Source organism: Patagioenas fasciata, chromosome 3, assembly GCF_037038585.1.
Source record: "Patagioenas fasciata isolate bPatFas1 chromosome 3, bPatFas1.hap1, whole genome shotgun sequence".
Taxonomy (NCBI): Eukaryota; Metazoa; Chordata; class Aves; order Columbiformes; family Columbidae; genus Patagioenas; species Patagioenas fasciata.
Genome location: NC_092522.1, coordinates 97933823 through 97956083, shown reverse-complemented (window position 1 = coordinate 97956083; position 22261 = coordinate 97933823). Strand labels below are relative to the sequence as shown.

The following is a 22261-nucleotide window of genomic DNA, read 5'->3' as shown; positions in this document are numbered from 1 at the left end:
TGCAAAGTTCTCAGTGAACTGTCAGCTGTTTAGATTTTTTCTTAAAATTTTGTTTTTATATTGATTCCCAGTGAAAGCAATTCTGCTCTTGAATGTGGCATGATTTAATATTTTAAAACACATTTTTCTTTCTTTTTCAGCTTTACATCTTCCAATCCAGCCTTACAACATGGGTAAAACATCTGCACTTCAAACCTGAAGCAATCTGCAGTCGGAAACTTTGGTGGTTTAATAGTCCAAGATACCAGAACCTCTTCAATCGAAACTCTGACAGCTGTGCAAGAGGACATCCTTAATCCTTCAAGCCAGGCTTCAGTTTCTCTTGACTCCTCTTTGTAGTCTTTGAGCATTGCCTGTTACCCAATTATAATTGCTGTTACAAATCATAATCATGTTTTGTGGGCAGTTGAGTGAAACAGATAAAGATGTAAAAAGTGGCCTTATGGTCTAAAGGATTGTTTGCATTACTGGTACCAAAACCAGTATCTTCTCTCCCAGCCTCAGAAGTCACAGTCCTGCAGTTGCCTAGTGTGAAAATACTGGTAGATATAGTGACTCTTTTATTTTATTTTTCTTTTAGTCAGGCAGCACCAGTGTTTTTATTGCCATTTGGTATAATTAGGTTTAAGCAAGACAATCTCAAACACAGCATTCTCTTTTACAGTACAGGTTTCATGGACATTTCCAGATTCTCTTTGTAGTCTCAGTTTCTGAATCCTGAATTCTGAAATTTTGTTGTCTGTATTTAAATGTAGTGTAATTGAAACCTTATTGTGAAGACTGGAATGATATTCTACCTTCAGTAGTTTCCTTAAGATGGCTTGAATGACATCTGTCCATCTTGATATATCTTCCTGGGGAAGAATGGTCTGTTTCTGAGCTGAATTCACTGTAGGTTTTTTAACTTTTTTTTTTTTTTCTTGGTGTGTGTAACTAGACCTGAAAATAAAGATATAAGACTGGATGCCTATCTGGTGCTTTACTCATCATACACTATTCCTATTTCCCACTTAATATGTGTCAGCTAAGCTGAAAAATTCCACATGCTGTCACTTTAAAGTTGAAGACGTGCAGCAACTTGTGTATTTTAGTCTCTGGAGTTCATCTCTGCTTTTTTTTGCAAATTTTGTCTATTTTCTGAATAATCAAAATTTTGTTTTGGTTGCTTAAGATTGCAGTCTACCTTGCTCATATAATGAATTAGTTTCCAATGCCTGAATTTCCAAACAGGGAAAGAAATACATATATTTTTAATAAAAATTCAAGTAGTAGTTGTGGCTTCAAGACAATGTGTTCTTGGTTTCCTTCTATTTTTAACCAAAAGGCATTCATTCATTAGCACTCTAAAATATCCTTTAAGCAAGGAGCACCTGACTGTATGCTTTGCACTTGACTGTATGCTTTCATCTTATTTCAGCTCTGTAGAAAATCTTATATTTGGAATTTTTGTGACCAGTTTTGGTATTCCCGAAACTTTACTAATATTTTATTTTGGTGGTGTGAGATGTATCCTATGTAAAGCATCCTCTTGTGGATCCTCGCAGTTGTGAAATAGGCACTCATGCTGTATTTCCTGCCATTGTGCGTTTGGCTCTAGGTTCTTAGGAGCAATCATCTTTGTGTTAAAGTCCCATTGATTCTCTCTTGTTTTCCTTTTATGTTTATGAATGTTATGCTATCACTCTGGCAAGACCATCAGAAGCAGTTGTTACTTTCGTGTTTCTGCACTTTGCTGGAACATGGGTCTGAAAAGATTGAGGTACTGACAAAACATGAAGGAGCCTCTGGCTTCCCAATGGAAGCTGCTAAGTAGATGGGCAGATACTGTTTGCTGGTCGTGACTACTACCAAAAATGTACTTGCAGCTCAGAAAAAAAAAGAAAATTAAAAAAGAGAAAATAGTTTTCTTCATGAAGTAGATAAACTCTCTTCTTCAAATCTCACAAATAGCATTATAGGCTAGTGAAGATGGAAATGAGCTTTTTCTCATGCTGCTAGAGCTTTAAACCTTCTCACACTCATTTTACATCAAAATGGCCATTTACTGCAGCAAAATTTAATACTGATTTATTTTGGATAAGAAAGGACAGAACATAAAGCCACAATATTTTCTTCTTCTCTTGTGTTTCAAATATTGCTGTTAAATAGATATTTAATCTCTTGAGATACCTATAGTTTCTTGAATATAGTATCAGCATCAAGCCATCTGGAGTGTTTCTCCACAGTTCTGGTGAATGAGACCTCCTCTAAGCATGTTCTATAATTTCTATATGGTTTTGCAAAGTAGGTAAGTCAGCAGATAGCAGATCCTGTCCTTAATAGGAACATACATACATTAGGAATCATTTTCCTTAGAATCATATTACAAGAGAAATTTACAGAATATCAAAGAAACAGGGCTTGCAGGTCAGTGTATTTAGCTTGTTGAATATACTGCTGAAACAACATTTCACTTAATTACTTTTTAAATTGGGTCTGTGTTCTACGGAATTTAAAAATAATAATTTGGTAAATTTTTCAATATGAATAAAACACTCACACTTTTCATAATACACTTGCAGTCTTTCTGGATTTTTTTCATCCAGATAATATATATCGTAGTACATATATTTAATATATTTTATTTAAGTATAAAACAAAAAAAGTTATGAAAGGGGAAAGGGAACGTAAGTGGATAATGCAAGAGATTTTGCTACATCATTCAAAGGCTCTTTAGTAATGATTCATTATTATAAGAAAGGATTTTAAAAAAATAACAACTACTAATTAAGTCTCTGGAAGACATATATATGTTTAACCTGTCTAACTTTGAAATTTCACATCCTTCCACAGTAGTTCCACTGGAAATTGTACCTTTCAGTGCTGTTAGGTACTAGTGATACCTAATGAAGTTTTCAAAATACATCTGCAAAATAGTCAGAAATGGTGCTTTTATTTATGACCAAGTGATTTTTACACTTTCAAAATACAATCTGTACTTAGAGTTACATTAACTTCCAAAATAATGAAACACTTTAAGTGACTGTGAAAAGTGTTCTTTAAATGATACTCATTTTAGTGTTTGAAGCAGTCTTTAAATAACTACAAATCTGAATAAAATCGCTGAGCAACACAGAAGTGGCATGTACCTTATTTAAAACTAGCCAGTCAGTCATTGCAAGCTATCCAGATGTAGTTGGAAGCCAACTCCTGTCCTCATATTCACTAGTAAAGAGTTAGCCTTCTGGAATTAATTCAGTAGTACTGGTCTAAGGAATGTGATGTGAAATCGCAACTCATATTTTGATGTTTCTGTGCTAATCGTATTTGTCAAAACTCTCAGACATCTCTGACTGCTATGCGAGATTGTAGTCAATACATTTCTCCTGTAAGGATGATGATCATATTTGAAGGAAGGCAAGGATAATGTGCTCTTTCAAGAAAACTTTCCTTCCAAGTCTTCCAGATCTTTACAAAAAAGTTTACTGGTTTTGAGAGTTGTGGATTTTTTTTTCTTTTTCTTTTTTGTTTTTTTAATAAGCAGTCTGAAAATATCCTTTTGGTAGGTTACGAAAAATATAATGAGGTTATGATATTCTCTTGGACTATTACAAAGTAAAAAAAAAAAAAAAAGTCAAAAAACCTCTTTCTTAAGAAGATCATACCATGTCATACCATGTCGTAAGGCTGGAGATGGATGTAAAGCTACAAAGAAAATCGCTTACCAGGTAAGGAGGAATTGTTGAGATGGACAAGTCAAAACAAGTATGGTATGTTCTGCTTAAGCTGCTGTATCTTCTTTCATATTCTATACACTGACTTACAGCTTTTTCGTTTTCAGATTTATGGTGGGCTGTGGCAGATGTGATGATTGGTTTCATGGTGATTGCGTTGGACTGAGTCTTTCTCAAGCACAGCAGATGGGTGAAGAGGATAAAGAATATGTGTGTGTGAAATGCTGTGCTGAAGAAGACAAAAAAATGGAGTGTTTTGATCAAAGTGTACCAGATACTCAAGTGAAACTTGAAATCCATAGAGAAGAGAAAGCAATTGAGTGTGAAAAACCAGGGATGTCAAAGCAAACACCTGCCTGTAATCTAAATGTAACAAGTGAAAAAACAAAGCAAACAGAGGACACTGGGAAGCACAAAGTCAAGATCTTCAGACGGGTAAGTCTTATTATTTAAAATTCTGTTGATTATTTGAGATAGAAGGAGCTTCCTCTTAACCTCCTGCCATTTAAAATACCACGTTTCAAACATTTTTGTGCATCTAATTTAGAACTTCATTATTATTATCAGAGTGACTTCATTTTTTAACTGGCTTTACTCTTTTCAAGACTATATTGCTAAACTCCTCTTATATCGAGCAGAGTTATGTGCGCATCATATGCATGTGTACATACGCCTATATGTATAGGTGTATGTACATCTTGTGCATTTTTCTTTCTAAACACTTTTACAGGATATCTCTTGATTTGCTGAATGATAGAAACTGCAGATCTTTTTATCTGTAGAACAATATGAAAACAGTATTTTAGTTTTGATTGTTTAAACTTCAGAAAATGCCTAATGCTTTAATTAGGGCCTTTCTGCTTGCTTTTTGTCTCATTTTACTAACCAAAGGATAATTTGCAAATGCGGTGAGATGTCTTTATTAAAATTCTTTAGAATCTTTTAGTATATAGCATCATGTTCATCATAACTTAATCATCAGTAATCCTTTTTGTCTTATTTCTGCATATTAGTATTTTAATTCTGACATGGAAGCTATTCTGTTGAATTTTGGTTTACACGTGCTTTCTAATCATAAGCGGCTTCCTGCAGATATGTAGCTAAAACTGGTTAAGGGATGTTTGTTGGTATCCCTGACCTTTTAAAATAGCTGAAAACATAGTGGTTTTCAACATCGAGCTTAGCTGCAAACTGCCCATGATGTGTCTTCAGCTAATATTTCAGAGATTGCTAAGCAATATTTGGCAGTAATTTGGGATATTGTTCATTAACTTTTTAGAAAATATAATATGGTGGTGCATACATTGAGGCAATTATACACCGTACTTAAAAAGGAAAAATCTGGGAAAAAAAAAAAGTGTGGTAACTATGCAGTGGTGCATTGTGTCATTCAGTAGCATGGTAATCTGTAAATGTTTATTTCAGGAATCTGGTGATGGGAAGAACTTGTCAGAGTCCAGAGACTTGGATACTAAAAAAGGGCAACATGTTCCTGCTCGAAAAGGATCACAAACTGCTGTAATTCCTCGGCGGTCCACTGAAGATAAAAATGAAAAAATAAGTAAAGAATCCCTTGGTGTGGTTGAAAGGTCCATGAAATCAGGTAGTGAGGTTTGGTGAAGTAATATACACTGTAATTCACATGTATGTACGGTGCAGGTTGATGACTTTCTTTATAGAATCAGTTTTTCAAGCCACATTTCATAGTGCAAGTGATAGTGATCTGAAGAGCTGTTTGTTCACATGATATTTATGATCTTTATTTCTCATTTCTTTTTAAGTTTTATTTAGCAGGTGAATGTTACCTGTGTAGATGTGTGAATATCTCCTGTTTTAATAGTAGAGGATGCTCACATAATCAAGAATGGGAGAAAAAGTACGCAAAGATATCTATCTGTGTTTAAGTTTTATTTCACATTGCAGAAAACTTTGAAATGCTCTTCCATAAAATACAATGAAATACTTAATGTACATAAAAGTGTTTTAAATGTAAATTATACTTAGACTTACTGATGTCTTTTGCACAAATTGACAAATTATATTAACTCATTTCAAAGGGGAACATTCTGTTGCACACTGAGCCATCAGATTTTCATCTAAATTTTATGTGAGAGGTTGAAGGGACGTATTTCCCCTCCCAGCAACCTCTGTCCCCACCCCAGCTCACTTCCAGGAAGCATGTTTCTACCAAGGTTGTGGTAATACAAAACTGGTGTCATTTGAGACTGAGATCTCTGAAACAAAGGTGGTGAGATTTTGTGTGAGATCTGTGTTCTTGTCTCCTAAACTCAAGCTTTGAACTCTTGTCTTAAAACAAGCAAACAAACAAACCAAAATCAACAAAACAAAAGAAAGCCCACCACCCCCAAACAAAACCAATGAAACAAAAAAACCCAACAACAACAAAACAAAAAACCCACACAACAACAACCAAACCAAAAAAACCAGCAGCTCTTCTGGTCTTTTGCCAATGCTGATATGTTCTAGAAACTTTTTGGTAGAAGAAAACAATGGAAAATGTCAGGGTGACATCTAAATTTAAATATAAATATTTTATACCGAATGATATATTTTACACTTCAACTGCTTTGTTTTTCAACTTCAAAATTCAGAATCACAAAATAATTGACATCCTTTTTAGCTGCAAATTACATGGAGTGAAATGAGTCTTTGGCATCCATGAAATAATTGAATTGTTCTAAAATATATTAATTGAACTAGGAGATGACAAAAAGATTTTTATAATGACCATTTCAAAATAAAGTTAATCTTAAAAATGATTTTTAACAGATGGGAGGTGTGGCAGTCTCATTTAGGACAATTAGCATAAAATTATTAAGCAGCATATTTGTCTTAATCTCTTAACTGCTTTGAATTATGCTTATAGTGGCTTTGGTTATTGCTGATCTTGCCCATAATTTCCTTGTTACGGGACTGTGCTTTCAGGTGGTTCAAACTTTGCCAAAATGTTGCTGGCATGTGGATGATGCCCTCAGGCCACATTTTTTGAAAATTTTTAGTCCATTTCTTCATCCTCCTTATGAGGAGGAGATGAGCAAATAAAAACATTATTAGAGCTGCTTTACTTAACAGTCCTGGTATATGGATGGTTTAGATGACAGCTCAGAGTGGCCAACAGCTGTCCGGGGTCTGTACCACCTTGCTGGTGAGAAAGGGGAAGTCAGAGATGATAGTTGTGTTATTGTGGGAGCTGGTGATCAACCATGCAGGAAAGAAAATCTGTCTTCCTATAACTGCAGTTAGTTTGTTTCTGGTATTAATGTGTTTTAAGTTGCAGTCAATAGGCAAAAGTGGTAACAAAATACTTCTTTTTACCATCAAACACTGAAGTTATATCTTCATTGGTCTTCAATTTCTTTCTTTTTCAGACTAGAAAGTGAATACATTAATATTGTTTATTTCCCATTGTTTTCATGAATAGAAGGTTACTGCTCTAAATTAGTGGCATGTTCATGTGCTGAGACAAATGAGCTTTCAGTTGACACTCTGAAAATTAAAGTTTGAAGGAATTTTTGTTTTTTGCTTTAATGATTTTAACTTGATTAGAAATTTCCATTCTTTGTGTTATTTCTGGCATAAACCTTATAATGACGTTGTTTAAGAGTGTCTGCTACCTGAATCAGAAGCTGAGATTATTACAGTTGAAACAATATTGATGGCTAACAGATATAGAAATGCCAAGTTTAAGAAAAAATGCTGTTTTAAATTAAAGTTTAATATGCTTGTAATAAGTGCTTCCCAGTACAATATTTCTCAGTTTAGTCATTGAAAAATTAATTTAATCTTTTACAAAAATTTAAGGTTAAAAATCCTACTTAAGATCAAGCTAATAAGTACTGGTCATCTTAGGTTAGTGTAAAAGAAAATACTTTAAGACTTCTTTGTTTCTATGAAAGAAGTTTTTTCTGGATTAATCTGTGTAACGCATAATCCAAACCAAATAAGAAACAGAACCAAGACAAAAAACACCTCTACCAGCAAAAAGCAGCCACCACTCTGTGAGTCCATTCCTTATCCTTGAAGGTCAATTCTTAGCAGTTTAAAAATAAAAATGACATCTACAAATGGTAAAAGTTTCTAGCAGTGGCTTGAGTAGCTTACAGTTTTTAACTCTGTGTTTTCATAGGTGTTCATGAGAAACAAGAAATTAAGAAAAAGAAAAATGAAAAGGGAAATATTAGTGCAACACACATGCCAGCTGTGCCAGCTTCTAAACCTTCTGCTGATCAGATAAGACAAAGTGTCAAGCAGTCTCTTAAGGAAATTCTGATGAAAAGGTAAAGATACATTATTAAATGAAATTATTAATTTACATTTCTAATTATTTTCTTTCTGAAGGCAGAGAAAAAATATTAATTATTTGGAAGCATTTGCTTATTTTTGCCTTTGTGTTCTATCACAGGTTGACAGATTCCAGTTTAAAGATTCCTGAGGAGAGAGCAGGAAAAGTTGCCACAAGGATTGAGAGAGAGTTGTTTTCTTTTTTTCGGGACACTGACTCGAAGTACAAGAACAAATACCGAAGTTTAATGTTCAATCTAAAAGATCCTAAAAATAATGTATGTATTATTTGTTTGTTGTGCTTTGCAGAAATCCTTTATTTGCTTTAGATTAAAGAAACAGTCTTCTATGTAGATACATTTTAATCCTTTCACAATTTATCGTGTTTGTTATTTTTTCTGTATGTTTCATCATCTCTTTTATGTTGTTTGTCCTCTTGTGTACTCAGTGTTCTCTGTGTTCTTTTTTTCTTGTTCCCCATCATTAATTCTTCAACTCCTTGCTCCCAGTGTTTCAAAGTGTAGTGGATATGAGTTGCCTAGGTGAAGTGTTTGTCTTTACCACTGATGTGTTGTCTGGGTGTCCCTGTCCCGCCCCATAACTCTTTCCTGCTTACTGCCCCTGTTTTTATTTCTGTCCAGTGGTTTGTCTCACTGTGCTTTTCATGCCCAGGTTTCTCAAGATTGGTCGTTACTCTCTTTTCTGCTTTCTGTGAGCCCATTATTCAACATCATACCTCCTCAACTTCTATCTTTTGTCCTTTTGTCAGTTATTTTGATCAAGTTGCTTTGTCATTAGCCAACTGTCAATTATATGAACTGGCTAAATTCCGTCACTGGCTTCTCTTTGCTCATAGTGGTAAGCTATGGGGGATTTCTTTTTTACTTTAGGAATTCAGTTCAGTCAGTCAAGAAGCATAGACATCCTGGTTAATACTAGCTTCTTTCTGCTGTGTAATACAGGGCGTTTGCACCTTTACCAAAAAAACCCTCCTGAGTTACTACTGCAATGGGCATAAACTCACTTTCTCCTTTTGAACAGCAGCTAATTATACAACTGATCATTAAGAGTTTATGTAGATACATTTTGATATGTAGAATAAATGGAGCTCTGGAATTAACCTTGTATCTTATAAAATCTAGTACTGCTTACTACAGTGGGAGAAAATTGCAAAACCACACAATCCATATAGCTTTACAGAATATGTTGCATGTTCCTTTTCTGCTTTACTTCCTGTTGGTTTTGTCTTGATAGCAGTAGTTAGCTTTTCTACTTTTTCTAGATACTATTTAAGAAAGTACTGAAAGGAGAGGTTACACCAGACCATCTAATAAAAATGAGCCCAGAAGAACTGGCTTCCAAAGAACTGGCTGCTTGGAGACGGAGAGAAAACAGACACGTGAGATTTGCCAACTTATGTTGTTTAGTTGACTGCCTAAGCGTATTTAACTTCTGTTTTCAGGTTAAATGTGTGTAGAAAGAACAGAATGTGCATTTCACAAAGCAACTCTGACTAATCAGGCGGATCTCTAGAATTTACTTAGTATTAAAACTGTGAAGGGCTTGTTAGGACAGAAGTGAGAGAAGTGCAGTAAATTCCTAAAGGGAGGAGACCATGTGTTTTCCTTTCCGTGCGGCTTTGTTGCTGCTCACTCTTCCTTTTTTCTGTCTCAAGAGTGAAGGCATCTTTGTTCTTATATCCAACAAGATTTTAAAGCTCTAGCTGACACTTTATACCCACCAGTTTCTTAAAAAGGGGGAGATCTCCCTTTAGACAAAACAAACAGAACTTGTGGTGTTTCTAACTTACATACTGATGGAGCATGACAATTCACCCACCAAGAAGTAAACCTGAAGCTGAAAACCTGATCTGCCAGTCTGAAAAACACTCTAAAGGGGGAGATAAAAAAAAAGTATGAAGTTTATTAGGTTAGTTTGAGCATTACTTTTCTCAAAACAGAGAGTCATGCTATCTTTATTGCAGTGTTGACAGTTTCAAAGGGGAAGCAGGAATATAAGAAGCTGTGTTAATTTTACAGAAGATACCTTTTTCTTGGCTGTTACCCTGTTTATTACACAGGTAGTCTGTTGATAGTTAGCTGCAGTTAGTTACAAAATCTGAATTTGTGTTGACAGAATCTTTGGTATTTATATGCCACTTCATAGAACTGAAAGGTGCAAAATGTGGATAGTGTTAACTGATGCATTTTGTGTTTGGGTTTTATGGTATTAGGAATTAATTTCTGATAAAAAAAATCAATGAGTAGGTACTTAAGATAGAATAAATGTAAGTTCATCCTCTTGAACTCTATGTGATCAGAACGAAAGGAATGTTCAGGGATAACTGATTCAGTACAGTGGGATGCTGTTTTAGACACTGCAATTAGCATTGCATCATCTATTATTCCTGGGGTTTGGGGTTTTTTTGCATATTGCAACTAGACCTGTTTATGAGTCACACAACTTTTTACTAGTTTCTATGCAAAAACAGCTGTTGAATTATTCAGTTATCTTGAAGTTGTTTTGAGAGCTTAGAAAGACATGAAAAGTATGTTTATTCTGTAGCTATTGAAAGCCCATCTTTTGTAGTATGTCTTCATTACATTAATTTTATAAACATGAATAAAATACTGAAAACAGACCATACAAAACAGTATTCCACTGCTACAACTTCAAAACAAAAGCATCTACTGCTTAAAAATTACTGAAGGGTCCTAAATATTTCAGAGAAATACTTGAAAATTTCTAGAAGTTGAAATGGAATACAACATGTGAAATAAATGTATAATTCGTCTGTACCTTTAATTTTCCTATTCAAGCAAAACTTTGAACTACTGCTTACTAAGAGTTTTGAAGTTTCCCCAGTGTGTTCAAAAGTAACTGTAGGTATTTGGCAGACAGGTAATGCAATCATAGAATCCTTGTTTCCTTATGAAACCTAACTTGCAATATTGAGGACAGCCAACACAAACTGTGTGGGTTTAAGAAGTAGAAATGTGCTTTAAGAAGCACATTTAGAGTTAATGATTTATGTTTTATTTTTTGCAACAGAGCAAAGCAGCAATGCTGATGAGAATTAGCATACCCATTACGTTAAGAATACATTTAAATGTTTTTATTGAAGTAGAGCATTAGTTCTATGTACTCAAAAGACAAGCGCTGGAAAAATATATGTATTTATGTCCTTCGTTGTACCTATTACTATAGGAAAAGAGTTGATGCATTTTTATTATAGCTCTTGGGCACCAGAACTACCCATCTTTAAATTCAGTGTAGAAAGTCAGCTTTATAACTTGTTTAAACACATGCCTGAAAATTACTTGCTACATTGTTGGGTGAAGTTAATCCTGCTGCTTGACACTTGCAAAATAAGAACGTTTCCTTTTTATCTCAGAGGATTTCCTTAATTGCAGTCCTATTTTATGTTGCTATATTTATGAATTTCCAAGTTTTATCATATGTAAGTAAATATACATAACTTCCTGTTTTTACAGACAATTGAAATGATTGAGAAAGAACAGAGAGAAGTTGAAAGAAGACCTATCACAAAAATTACTCACAAAGGAGAAATAGAAATTGAAAGTGAAACACCAATGAAAGAGCAAGAGGAAGTGATGGAAATTCAGGTAGAAAAGAAAAAAAGAGCAACGCAGCGTATTTATTTCGTAGATAATATGGGTGTAAAGTGGTTTGTATATGATCTTGTGGCTCACATGTGTGATTATGTGTTAGGTCTGGTTTGAGTTTATTTTTTCTTTTAACCTTACTGACTTTCACTTCTGGGCCTTGTGGGTTTGGGGCTTTATTTTTATTTTTATTTTATTTTATTTTATTTTATTTTATTTTATTTTATTTTATTTTATTTTATTTTATTTTATTTTATTTTATTTATTTTATTTTAAAATTTAATTTAATCTAATTTTATTTATCATTCCTGCCCCCCCTCCAAGTTAAGTCCGTGACTGTATGATTTTGGCAATAGTAGGAAGTACTCTAAATCTTACCTAAAAGTTATTTACAAGTACCAGCTCATTCTTTAAATGCATTAGTAGATTTTGTGATAGTCTTTTAGGCTATACAGCTAAAGGGACGGTTTTGTGTCTGAAGGGAAGAAAATACCATCAAATATTTAAGCAATATGAGTAGCATTATTAGGACTATTAACAGAGGAAAAAAAAGGTAACTGAAAAGTGCTTGACTTTTCTTAGGAACCTAATATGAAGGTTTTTGAGAAGTCAGAGGAAGCTGAAAAAGATAAAGAAGCAAATGAATCTGCATCTCCAGACACTACAAGTCAACATAAAAATCATCTCTTCGATCTTAACTGCAAAATCTGCATAGGTAATTTTGCACAGCACGTCAAAATAAATGCGTCATGCTTGTATAATGCTTTTCAGTCATAAATCTCAATATACCTCAGGAATGTAAATAAATGTGGTTGTTTTTTTTTTTTTTAGTTTGCCAACAGAGATGTGGAAGCGCTGTTTTACTTCGTAATTTACCGAAAAGACAGTATTAACATGATACGCTATTGGCATAAAGTTGCCTTCTACTTAAAAAAAAAAGGGGGGGCTGCAGGGACAGAAGTCTCTTTAATGAGTATACATGCTATTGTTGACTCCTCATTTCTTTATCTTATCCCGTTACAGTGGCAATATTTATGGGTAATAATATATAAATACATAGTGTATAAACCTGTATAAATATTTATAAAATGTAAGATAGGATAAAGAAATGATACTTCAGTGGCAACATATAGTATTTTTGGTGCATCTTCCTTGTCTTCAGAGGAAGTCCACTTTTATGTCTTTAATAAAAAGTAAAAACCATTGCAATTCATTCTCTGCAGGACGAATGGCACCACCTACTGATGATCTTTCTGCAAAAAAAGTGAAAGTGTCTGTTGGAGTTGCACGGAAGCAGTCGGACAACGAAGCAGAGAGCATTGCAGATGCCCTTTCGTCAACGTCAAGTATTTTAGCTTCAGAATTACTGGAAGATGATAAGCAAGACTCATCAAAATCATCATTGACACCTCTCCCAAAGTAATATAAGTAAAAAAAAAAGTAATAAGTAAAAAAGTAATAAGTAAAAAGTATTTTAAAATAAAAGACATTATTAATCTTGTTAAGCTATTATGACTAAAGCTAATTTTTCAAATGGCATTTCATTAATCCATTAGTGTACTTGAAGTTATACAGCTTCTTAAGAATGGGACTCTCTGCTGAAGTAAATGATGCTGTACATTTGTATAAATAATACTACATATATTGTTGTGATTCCAGAATTTCTAATTACCACATTTTCTTTTTGGAGAAAAGTAAACAGCTTTACATTTTCTGGTGCAGCAAGACCTAAAAAGGCACGAGTTCATATTAAAAATATCAGAAAATAGATTTCATATTGTATTTTGCTATTAAGGAAAGTATTATGTACAGTGCTGGAACTGAATGAGTGTGTGTGTGTATAAAGCTTCAGAATTTGAGATTTCTCTAAACAGAGCATTTATACTGGTAAGTCAGGGTAGTTTAAAATCTCAAAGCACCACTTTTCTAGAAATGACAGTTAACAGCAGCCTGCTTGATGTTTTGTTGCCATATTTGCTGTCAACTCTCTCTTCATTTTCTCCCACACTCTGCTACCCACTGAAGAGGGAATTGCAGTTTATGAGGCTGGGGTTTTTTTTTTTTTGTTTGATGGAGAGATTTCTAGAAAAACATTGACTCCCAGTTATTAAGAACTGACCAGAGTTCATGCTGAAATTCTGCCTTTTTCAGGACGGTGTGATCCTTTACCAAGGACAGTGGACTTTGTTTTTTTAATAGTTTGCTGTAGATTCAAATAAGTAATTTCTAGTGTAGACAGAAAGAAACATAGTTTACTGTATTACTGTAACAGCAAACATGTGGTAGTACTGGGTGGGTAGCTTAAAACTGCTGATAGTGTGCCTAGAATATTTTGATAACATGCTGGGCTGTGCTGAAGTGTGTGGGAGCCAGGAAGGCAGGGTGAAGGCCCACAGGCCCACAAGCCTCTTCTCTCCGCCTCTCTATGGCAGGGGAAGATGTTACTGGGTCTGCAACACCTACATGTGTTTGTGTGTCCTTTTCAGTAGCATTTAGTAACTCTTGGACTAAATAACTTCTCCATTCTCGAAAGATATGGTAGTGAACTAATGTGCTGCTTGTCTGGCAGTCCCCTAATGTAACACATACCTACTCCTCTGGAAGGTGAGAAACATGGTTGTCTGCCTGTCTCTTTTCATTGACCCTCAAGTATGCTTAACTGAAAAATAAAATTCGTAATGACAACTGATTTCTTTTACAAAAAAGGATGATAATTTACATGATCTTGCATAATATGTCATATTCTAAACAAAGTGGGTTTTGTTTGTCATTTTTTTAGGTCAGAAACACCTGGAACTGTGGAATGTGAAAGTCTGTTTCTGGCACGTCTGAATTTCATCTGGAAGGGTTTCATCAATATGCCTTCAGTGGCAAAGTTTGTTATTAAGGCTTATCCAGTTTCTGGCTCTTTTGATTATTTAACGGAGGTATTTATATTTACTGCAAAGAATGAAAAAATTCATCTGTTACCTTTAGTGACTTGTTTACCTTGTAGGCTAATCAAAGTATAATGAGGAAAGGCAGTGAGGCATGACCACTGCTCTGAGTAAAGTGTTTGTGGGAGGACATGGGTTAGGATATGCATTTGTAAGTAAGGTGTTTTTCAGCTTGTCTTCTGTGGTTCATCAGGATTCAAGTTTTTTGATATGTTTTAAGATGTTTTGCTCTCAGTGTAAGATGTTTATTGAGGATAAGCAGCGTAATTTCCAGAGCTGGTTTTATAGAAGTCGAACATTTTGTTTATTATAGAGCATCTTCTCTAGTGTAAAGTAGGAGGGAAAATTTGCTAGTGAGATAACCACCTTGGTGCCATCCATTTTCTGAATTAGAGGTGAGAAAATTTGATCTCAGTTTTGAATTGAAAGCATTAAACAAGTCATTGCCAATTTTTGGCAGAGAAGTGTCTACCGGTTCTTTTTGTTGACAGTGCAAGAAAACTTCTCATCTTCTACAACAGAAGCCTGCATAATGGGATGTATTTTTTTGCCTATCTGGTGACAATTCTGGTCCTAACCTTATAAGACTAAATACTACCTGAAAACAAGACGTTTATGAAGCGTTCTCTTCAGTGTCTTAGAGGCAGGAAAGGGCTGCAACTGCCCATAATAGTTGTCCTCATGGCATAAATTAAGGATCAGAGGGCTCATAGGCTCAGTGTTGCTTCTCGCCAATTACACAGGATGCGTCAGCTTTCTAATTAAAAGCACTTAGGTCTTCTATTAATGTGATTATCTTTGCTGTAAATCTTCAGCGAAGTGCAGGATATGCAATACCATTTAATACTAAAGGATTGTTTTACGAATATGTTATTCTGCAAACTCTTCTGCTTTATTTCAAAAAACTGGTTTTCCTTAGGTGTTCCTAAATAATTTTGAAAGTCTGTTTTTGTTACTTGTGAATAGTGAATTCAAAAGTACCCAAGAACAAATGTATGTCTCTGTATGCACATGTGAGTAGGTTACGTTTGTCCCTCATGATTAAGATTCTGAAAGTTTATCATATTCCTTCGTAGGTGTGGGGCTCCCACAGCAGTTTGATGTTACAGATAACTTGGGTGTTTCCAGAGCACAGTACAGTTATGTTTACAGTTAATGTTGCTGAAATAAATAATGTTGGGGAAGGTACAGACAAACAGTATTGAATGATAACGAATTTAGTACAGATCATTCACTTTGCACTGAAAATACTAATTCAAATATCAGAAATATAAATATTAATTAGTTTCTACTCTTGTGACCTCTACTAATATTTTAAAATTATAATTTAAGAACTGTAAGAATTAAGTATGTCTAACATGTTAAATAGATACTTTATGAAGGTTCTACCACAATTTTTAAGCTGGATTCAGATATCCATTGTCCTTTCTCATAGGATTTACCTGATAGTATTCAAGTAGGTGGCAGAATATCACCTCACACTGTCTGGGAGTATGTAGAAAAAATCAAAGCTTCTGGGACCAAGGTAAGAATTTTACATATTGAAGACTTGCTGTTTAACCTATATCCTATTGATCCTAAGGATTTTTTTTCCTGGAACATTTGCGAAATACATGACACCGTAAGGATAACTGACTGTTACATTGAGTGGGATGCACGGCAGCTGATGATGTGTATTTTCTTACTATCTAACCTTAAGCTGTCATTTGCTGTTTGAGAATACTTGTATTCCTTTGAGCCAGTAGCTCATTGTGAATGTTTGGACATGACTCAAGTGTCACTCTTTAGTTTCGGTGCTGTGACAGTATGCAAAACTATCTCAGTGGTCCTCTGCTGGACTTGTCCCGCAGTGTGCAGGGTGTTCTTGCATGGGGGAGCCCACAACTAGATAGTGTCCTCCAGATGCTGTCTCACAACTGCTGGATAGAAGGGAATAATCATTTCCCCTGGGCTGCTGGCTGCTGTTGTTCTGACACCCACATGCATTTGGCCTTCTTGGCATGGACATGTTGCTGGTTCACATTCAACTTGTCCACTCAGATCCCTGTGTCCTTTTATGCCAAGCTGCTTTTCAGCCAGCCAGTCCCCCAACCTGTTCTGGTGCATGGGGTTACTCCATCTCAAGGTGCAAGATTTTGCATTTGCTTTTGCTGACCTTCATGCACCGAAATTCATTTTTTTTTATAGATTAAATGCTTTTTATTTGTTTTCCCCAGTTTTCTTTAATTAATTTTGGCCCTGTTACTGCTCCTTCTGTGTCTCTTTTTCTCTGCATTCATGGGGAAGCTTTTTCTCTTCATTTGAACCATTCGTTTAAGTAGAGAGCAGTCACTAAAACAATTCAAATTTCTTAGAAAAATGTATCTGACTATTTTTTTCTCTCTCTTTTTGTAAACAGGAGATCTGTGTAGTTCGCTTTACCCCTGTCACTGAAGAGGATCAGATATCCTATGCATTGTTGTTTGCCTATTTCAGCAGTAGAAAACGCTATGGTGTAGCAGCTAATAACATGAAGCAAGTGAAAGATTTGTACCTTATCCCTTTAGGTTCCTCAGATAAAGTCCCACATCATCTTGTGCCTTTTGATGGGCCTGGTAAGTACAGCTTGGAATTTAGAACTTTATTATTGTAATGCTACTTAAAGACATTTACAACAGGAATATAAGAGAAAATTAGATTTAAAAATGCCAGTTATTCTGTTCAAATATGTCATGAGTTTTCCATAGTTTTATATTAGCTTTCTTGAAAAGACATTCATTTCCCATTGTAAGATTCTTTGGATGCTTTAAGTATTGTTGGAAAAATTACTGCGTATAACTTTATTTCATGTTTACAACATTCTTCTTCTAACCCAGGTGGCTTTGTAGGTTACAGTTTCAGTAAATTCAGTGATGCAAGTGAGCTATGATAGTAGGCATACTGAGTTCCAAATTTATAATCGAACTTTAAAATATTATTTTTCATTATTTGAAATCTACTAATTAATTTTATTTCTCAAGTGTTCCAAACTTTCTTAAAAAAAAAGACATGGAAAGTTTAAAAGATGGGTGGGCAAGGAAGAAAAGATCCTGAAACGGCCCTCAGTTGTTCCAAATATACCTGAGTTATCTTGTATCAGTTTATTTTGATTATAAAAATTTGTGGACGGTTTCTTCTTTTGAGATAGGCAGGGCCAAAATGAAGACATGATGAGCTACAACACATTTTTTTTTTTTTTTGCAAGAATCTAAATTAAACAGAACAAAATATACATAGTGAAGAGATAGCTAATAGTATACCTTGAAATACGAGACCTTCGTGGAGTGAAGGAGGCATTTTGGAATGTCACTCTTGGTAGATCTTTGAAGTATCTCTAACTTAAATCAATTTGGAGACTTGGTGGTTGCAAGTGTGCAATTATTATTTTTTTTCTCCTCTTGTGCTTTGCTAGCACTGTTAGCAGAGTGTAGCTATGTTACACTAACATGATGTTTAACTTCTATGCTTTTTCTTATGTGACTAGATGTCCTACATACCTGTCTTGTAATCTGCATTTTGAAGTTGTAGTGGGCAATATAGTACTTAAAGCAATTTTAATTTGCAATGTTTGAAGTAATAATTTTTATGTTGGAAATACATTTTTGATAATTTTGTTTGTTGTGTTTAATGATGGAAATTTCAGATGTCATAAAATGCTTTCTATATTATATAAGAGTATGCAAGTTATTTCTGTTAAAATGATTACCTTAACCAAAACATAAGGAGATGATAAATTGCTGTTACAATTTTGTACAGGGATTGAAATACATCGACCAAACTTATTACTGGGATTGATAATTCGCCAGAAAATGAAGAGGCAGATTACTGCTGTTGCAAGTGTTACTAGTAGTTTTGTGGATGAAACTTCTGAAAGTACCTTGAGCAGCTTGCCACCAGAGAAGAAAAGCAAGCCAAACAAACCTGAAGTCTCTCATCATGAGTTGGCACTAGAAGAAGAAGAGGAAAATGATTTTTTTAATTCCTTCACAACTGTGCTACACAAGCAGAGAAATAAACCTCAGCAATCTAATATAGATGATGTTCCAGCAGTTACTGAGCCATTGGTGGAAAGTACCAAACATGAACCACCAAAGCCTCTCAGATTTCTTCCTGGAGTCCTGGTTGGATGGGAAAATCAGCCTTCAACTCTGGAGCTTGCAAATAAACCGCTGCCAGTTGATGATATTCTTCAAAGCCTGTTGGGTACAACAGGGCAAGCATATGAGCCCAGCAAGTCAGAAGCGGGTCCCAGTGAAGACATACCATTATTAAATGAGCAATCAACCTTAAAAGAAGAAAACATGGATGTTGCTGAGGTAACTACTGAAGGTAGTGAAGCAAAGACTGGTTTGGATGATCTACAAGAGTCCACTAATGCAACTGTAACTGCGGATGCAGCAGCTGTAGGTACCTCAAGTTCTGCAAGAAGTGCTGGATCTTTAATAGGGCTGAGTCTTAAGGGAAAACCTCCAGATGTCTCTACAGAAGCATTTTTAGCAAATTTATCTGCTCAGTCACAGAATAAAGAAACTGAAGAAACTAAAGAAAATGACCCAAAACAGCAGCTACCTGACAAGGATAATGTTGCACAGGAAGTTAGAAGGACCACAAGTTCCAGCTTTTCTTCCGCACCAAATGCAGGCAAAATAAACAATGAGAACAACATTAATGTTGGCTCTGCTGAAGGTAGCACTGCTAATACCTCTAAATCACCACCATTTATTAATCTTAAACGAGACCCACGACAGGCAGCTGGACGAAGCCAGCAGACTAATGCTTCGGAAAACAAGGAAGGAGACATTAGCAGAAATGAAGACCGACAGAATGCTTCAGGAAATGATCAAGTGGAACCAGAAAATAAACGATCTTCTGGAGAAGTGGGCTTAAGCCTGTATCAAAGTGACACGCAAACCAGTGAGTCACAGTACAGTTCAACTGCAGCAAAAGCAGATAACGTGTGTGCATCGCAAGCAGAAGATACCAAACACTCACAGGAAGATGCACTGATGCAAAACATTGAAACGGTGAACTCATTTAGAAGAGGACCAGCAGCAGCTTCATCTCATTTTGAAACTGAAAACTCTTCTCGTTCTGAATTCATTTCCAAAGTCCAAAGCCCTGTTACAAGTGGCAGCTTCTCATCTGTTAGACCTCCACAGCAGAATTTCCAGCATCCTAAACCTAATCCCCCTGGGTTTCAGTTTCAGGCTCCTGCACCTCATAACTTCCCCCCACAAAACAACCCCATGTTTGGATTTCCTCCTCATTTACCACCTCCACTTCTTCCTCCTCCAGGCTTTGGCTTTCCTCAGAATCCGATGATGCCATGGCCACCCGTTGCTCATTTATCAGGTCAGCCACCACGCTATGCCGGACCCATTGCACAAGGGCTACCGGTGGCTCACAAACAATCAAGATTTTTGGGGCCAGAAAATTTTTTTCAGAGTAATGATAGTAGGAGACCAGAAAGACGCCACAGCGATCCTTGGGGCAGACAAGAACAGCATTTGGAGAGAGGGTTCAGTAGAGGAAAAAATGATCAACATAGACAAAGATTTTACAGTGAATCCCATCACCAAAAGAAAGACAGACATGAGAAAGAGTGGAACAACGAAAAATATTGGGAGCAAGATTCTGAAAGAAACAGACGCAGAGACAGAAACCAGGAAAAAGAGAGAGAGAGGAAAAGCAGAGAGGAAGGACAGAGAGACAAAGAAAGATTGCGGTCTCCCCACAGTGATAGGGCTGCTGACGGAAAAAGCCCCAGAGAGACTAGAAATCCAGAAAAAAAGACGGAAAAGCCTAAAAGTGAAGAACAGGCTCATGAAAAAGATAAGGAGAGGGAGAAAGGCAAAGAGAAGCATAGAGAACGAGAAAGTGAAAAGAACAGAGAGAGACATAGGGACCACAGTGATAAAACTAAAAGCAAAAGGTAAAAAGATGCAGGCAGTCTTTTAAAATCCTATTTAAATAAACTGTTAGAGTAACGTCGTAAAACTTTGTATAAAAAAAAGCCTGCTAGGATTGTGCCATCTTTTTTATTCAGTGTTGGTGTTTTGCAGAAACAAGTCTGTCTTCTGGTACCACTCGATGTACCAATACTCATCCTTTTTTTCATTATACCAACTATCGCTAGAAGTAGGAGTTCAATATTTTTAAAAGTTTTACATTGCTGTATATTCAAAATTTTAAAGATTTCTTTTATTAATATGCAATAAAGGCTTAGAAATTTTCTTAGCTGATGAAATTGGCTTTAGTCTGCAGTATAATTGCTGCCTTTGGTAATTTGTGCTCTCTTCTGTTTTAAGATGCTCTGCTAATTTTAAGGGTGAATTTCATACAATAACCTTGTTTTTAAATTGCACTGTTTTTACAGACTGTAGCAAAGCCTCAGAATCCACAGACATTATAACAAAATATAATATGTCCGGAGGTGTGAAGAGTTGGGGGTTTTTTTTAATTATTCAGTAGGACAACAAAATAATTGAGGTGTGTTTCATTAGTTTTTCAGGTGTTTCCTAAGCATCTGAAGCAGTTTGTGACCAGAAATTGAAAGGCTGAGCTGCTCAAATGTTACTGCTTTAAACTGCACTTGTTTTAATAAGAAAGCATTTTTAACCTAAATTCTTGAAAATATGATTTGTAGTAGTAAATTCATTTCTCCCACCATTTTCCATGCTTCAAAAACTTGAATATCTAAGCTTGTACATTACTTTGTGTTTTGCTATCCTTTTTACTGTAAAATGTAAATATTTTAAGGGATATTTTGATTCTAAAATGATAAAACTTTCTCACATACTGTCTGTGTTTGATTTCGTAGGTGTGAAACTGTAGGCTAAACGAATATAGCAGGCTGAGTTACACAATGCCACATTTGTTCTACACTTCATGGCTCGGATGTTTCAAGTTTTGGGGGGTGAACAGTGGGGGAGAAGGGCAGAAGGGTGTTTTGTACCATTGGGACTTCCAGTAAATTGATACTTTGTAGAGACTATCATCCACTGATGCAAAACAAAAGCAAAAAAAAAAAAGGCAAACATGAAAACAAATCTCCTGCTCTTATACTTCTTAAAATACACTGTTCACGTTGAGTCTGTCAGAAACAACAAAAATATTCCACCACATATATTGTTCTGGTTTTCAGTGTTGGTAGATTGGTTGGTTGTTTTTTTTTTCACATGATGTTATGTACTGACGTAGCATTTTGCGCTTTGCTGTTGAAAAGCCTCTTCTTTCCAGAAAGGTCTTTCCAGCTTAACAACACACTAATTCTTAGTTTGAATTATTAATATATTTTAAGGCAAAATATAATTTGGATCCGTTGCAGGCAGCTGCATGAAATAAAGGGGGCAGTAAACCTTTATTATATTAAGTAATGTTTCGTAGACTCATAGCTGAAAAGATTCATGAGGAAAAAATCCTCAGTTTGTTAGTAGCGTTAATAGCATGATACCTACCATGACATGATTATATTTGCTTTTTTCCAAATTAATTCCATGGTCTGTATAGCAGTAGTGCCATTGAATATATCTGGTAGTATTATGGATGTGTTTTGTTGTTTAAATAATTACATCAGGGTTCTTTAGACACAGAAGTGCACCAAAGCATTGTTCTGGTTTTTGGAGTAAGTTTTAAGTCAGCAGCTCTGTTTGCGAAGATTTTCTTT

At 35.3% G+C, this 22261-nt stretch overlaps 1 protein-coding gene across 9 annotated transcripts in view; it reads left to right on the top strand.

The window, feature by feature from the left end:
- The window catches only part of PHF3 (PHD finger protein 3), a 51530-nt gene extending 29886 nt beyond the window's left edge, over nt 1–21644 (top strand). For 8 of the 9 annotated variants that reach the window (XM_065833381.2, XM_065833383.2, XM_071806931.1 and 5 more), the window contains 12 exons: nt 3821–4148; nt 5139–5316; nt 7861–8011; nt 8137–8293; nt 9298–9414; nt 11510–11641; nt 12224–12356; nt 12865–13060; nt 14421–14568; nt 16013–16102; nt 16976–17171; nt 18352–21644. In XM_065833381.2, the coding sequence (XP_065689453.2) occupies nt 3821–4148; nt 5139–5316; nt 7861–8011; nt 8137–8293; nt 9298–9414; nt 11510–11641; nt 12224–12356; nt 12865–13060; nt 14421–14568; nt 16013–16102; nt 16976–17171; nt 18352–20531 (4006 nt within the window). In that variant the 3' untranslated portion in view covers nt 20532–21644. Of the gene's footprint in view, nt 1–174; nt 3708–3820; nt 4149–5138; nt 5317–7860; nt 8012–8136; nt 8294–9297; nt 9415–11509; nt 11642–12223; nt 12357–12864; nt 13061–14420; nt 14569–16012; nt 16103–16975; nt 17172–18351 lie in introns of those variants that run through there. The other variant, XM_071806934.1, reaches the window with a different exon arrangement.
- The last annotated feature ends 617 nt before the right edge of the window (nt 21645–22261 follow it).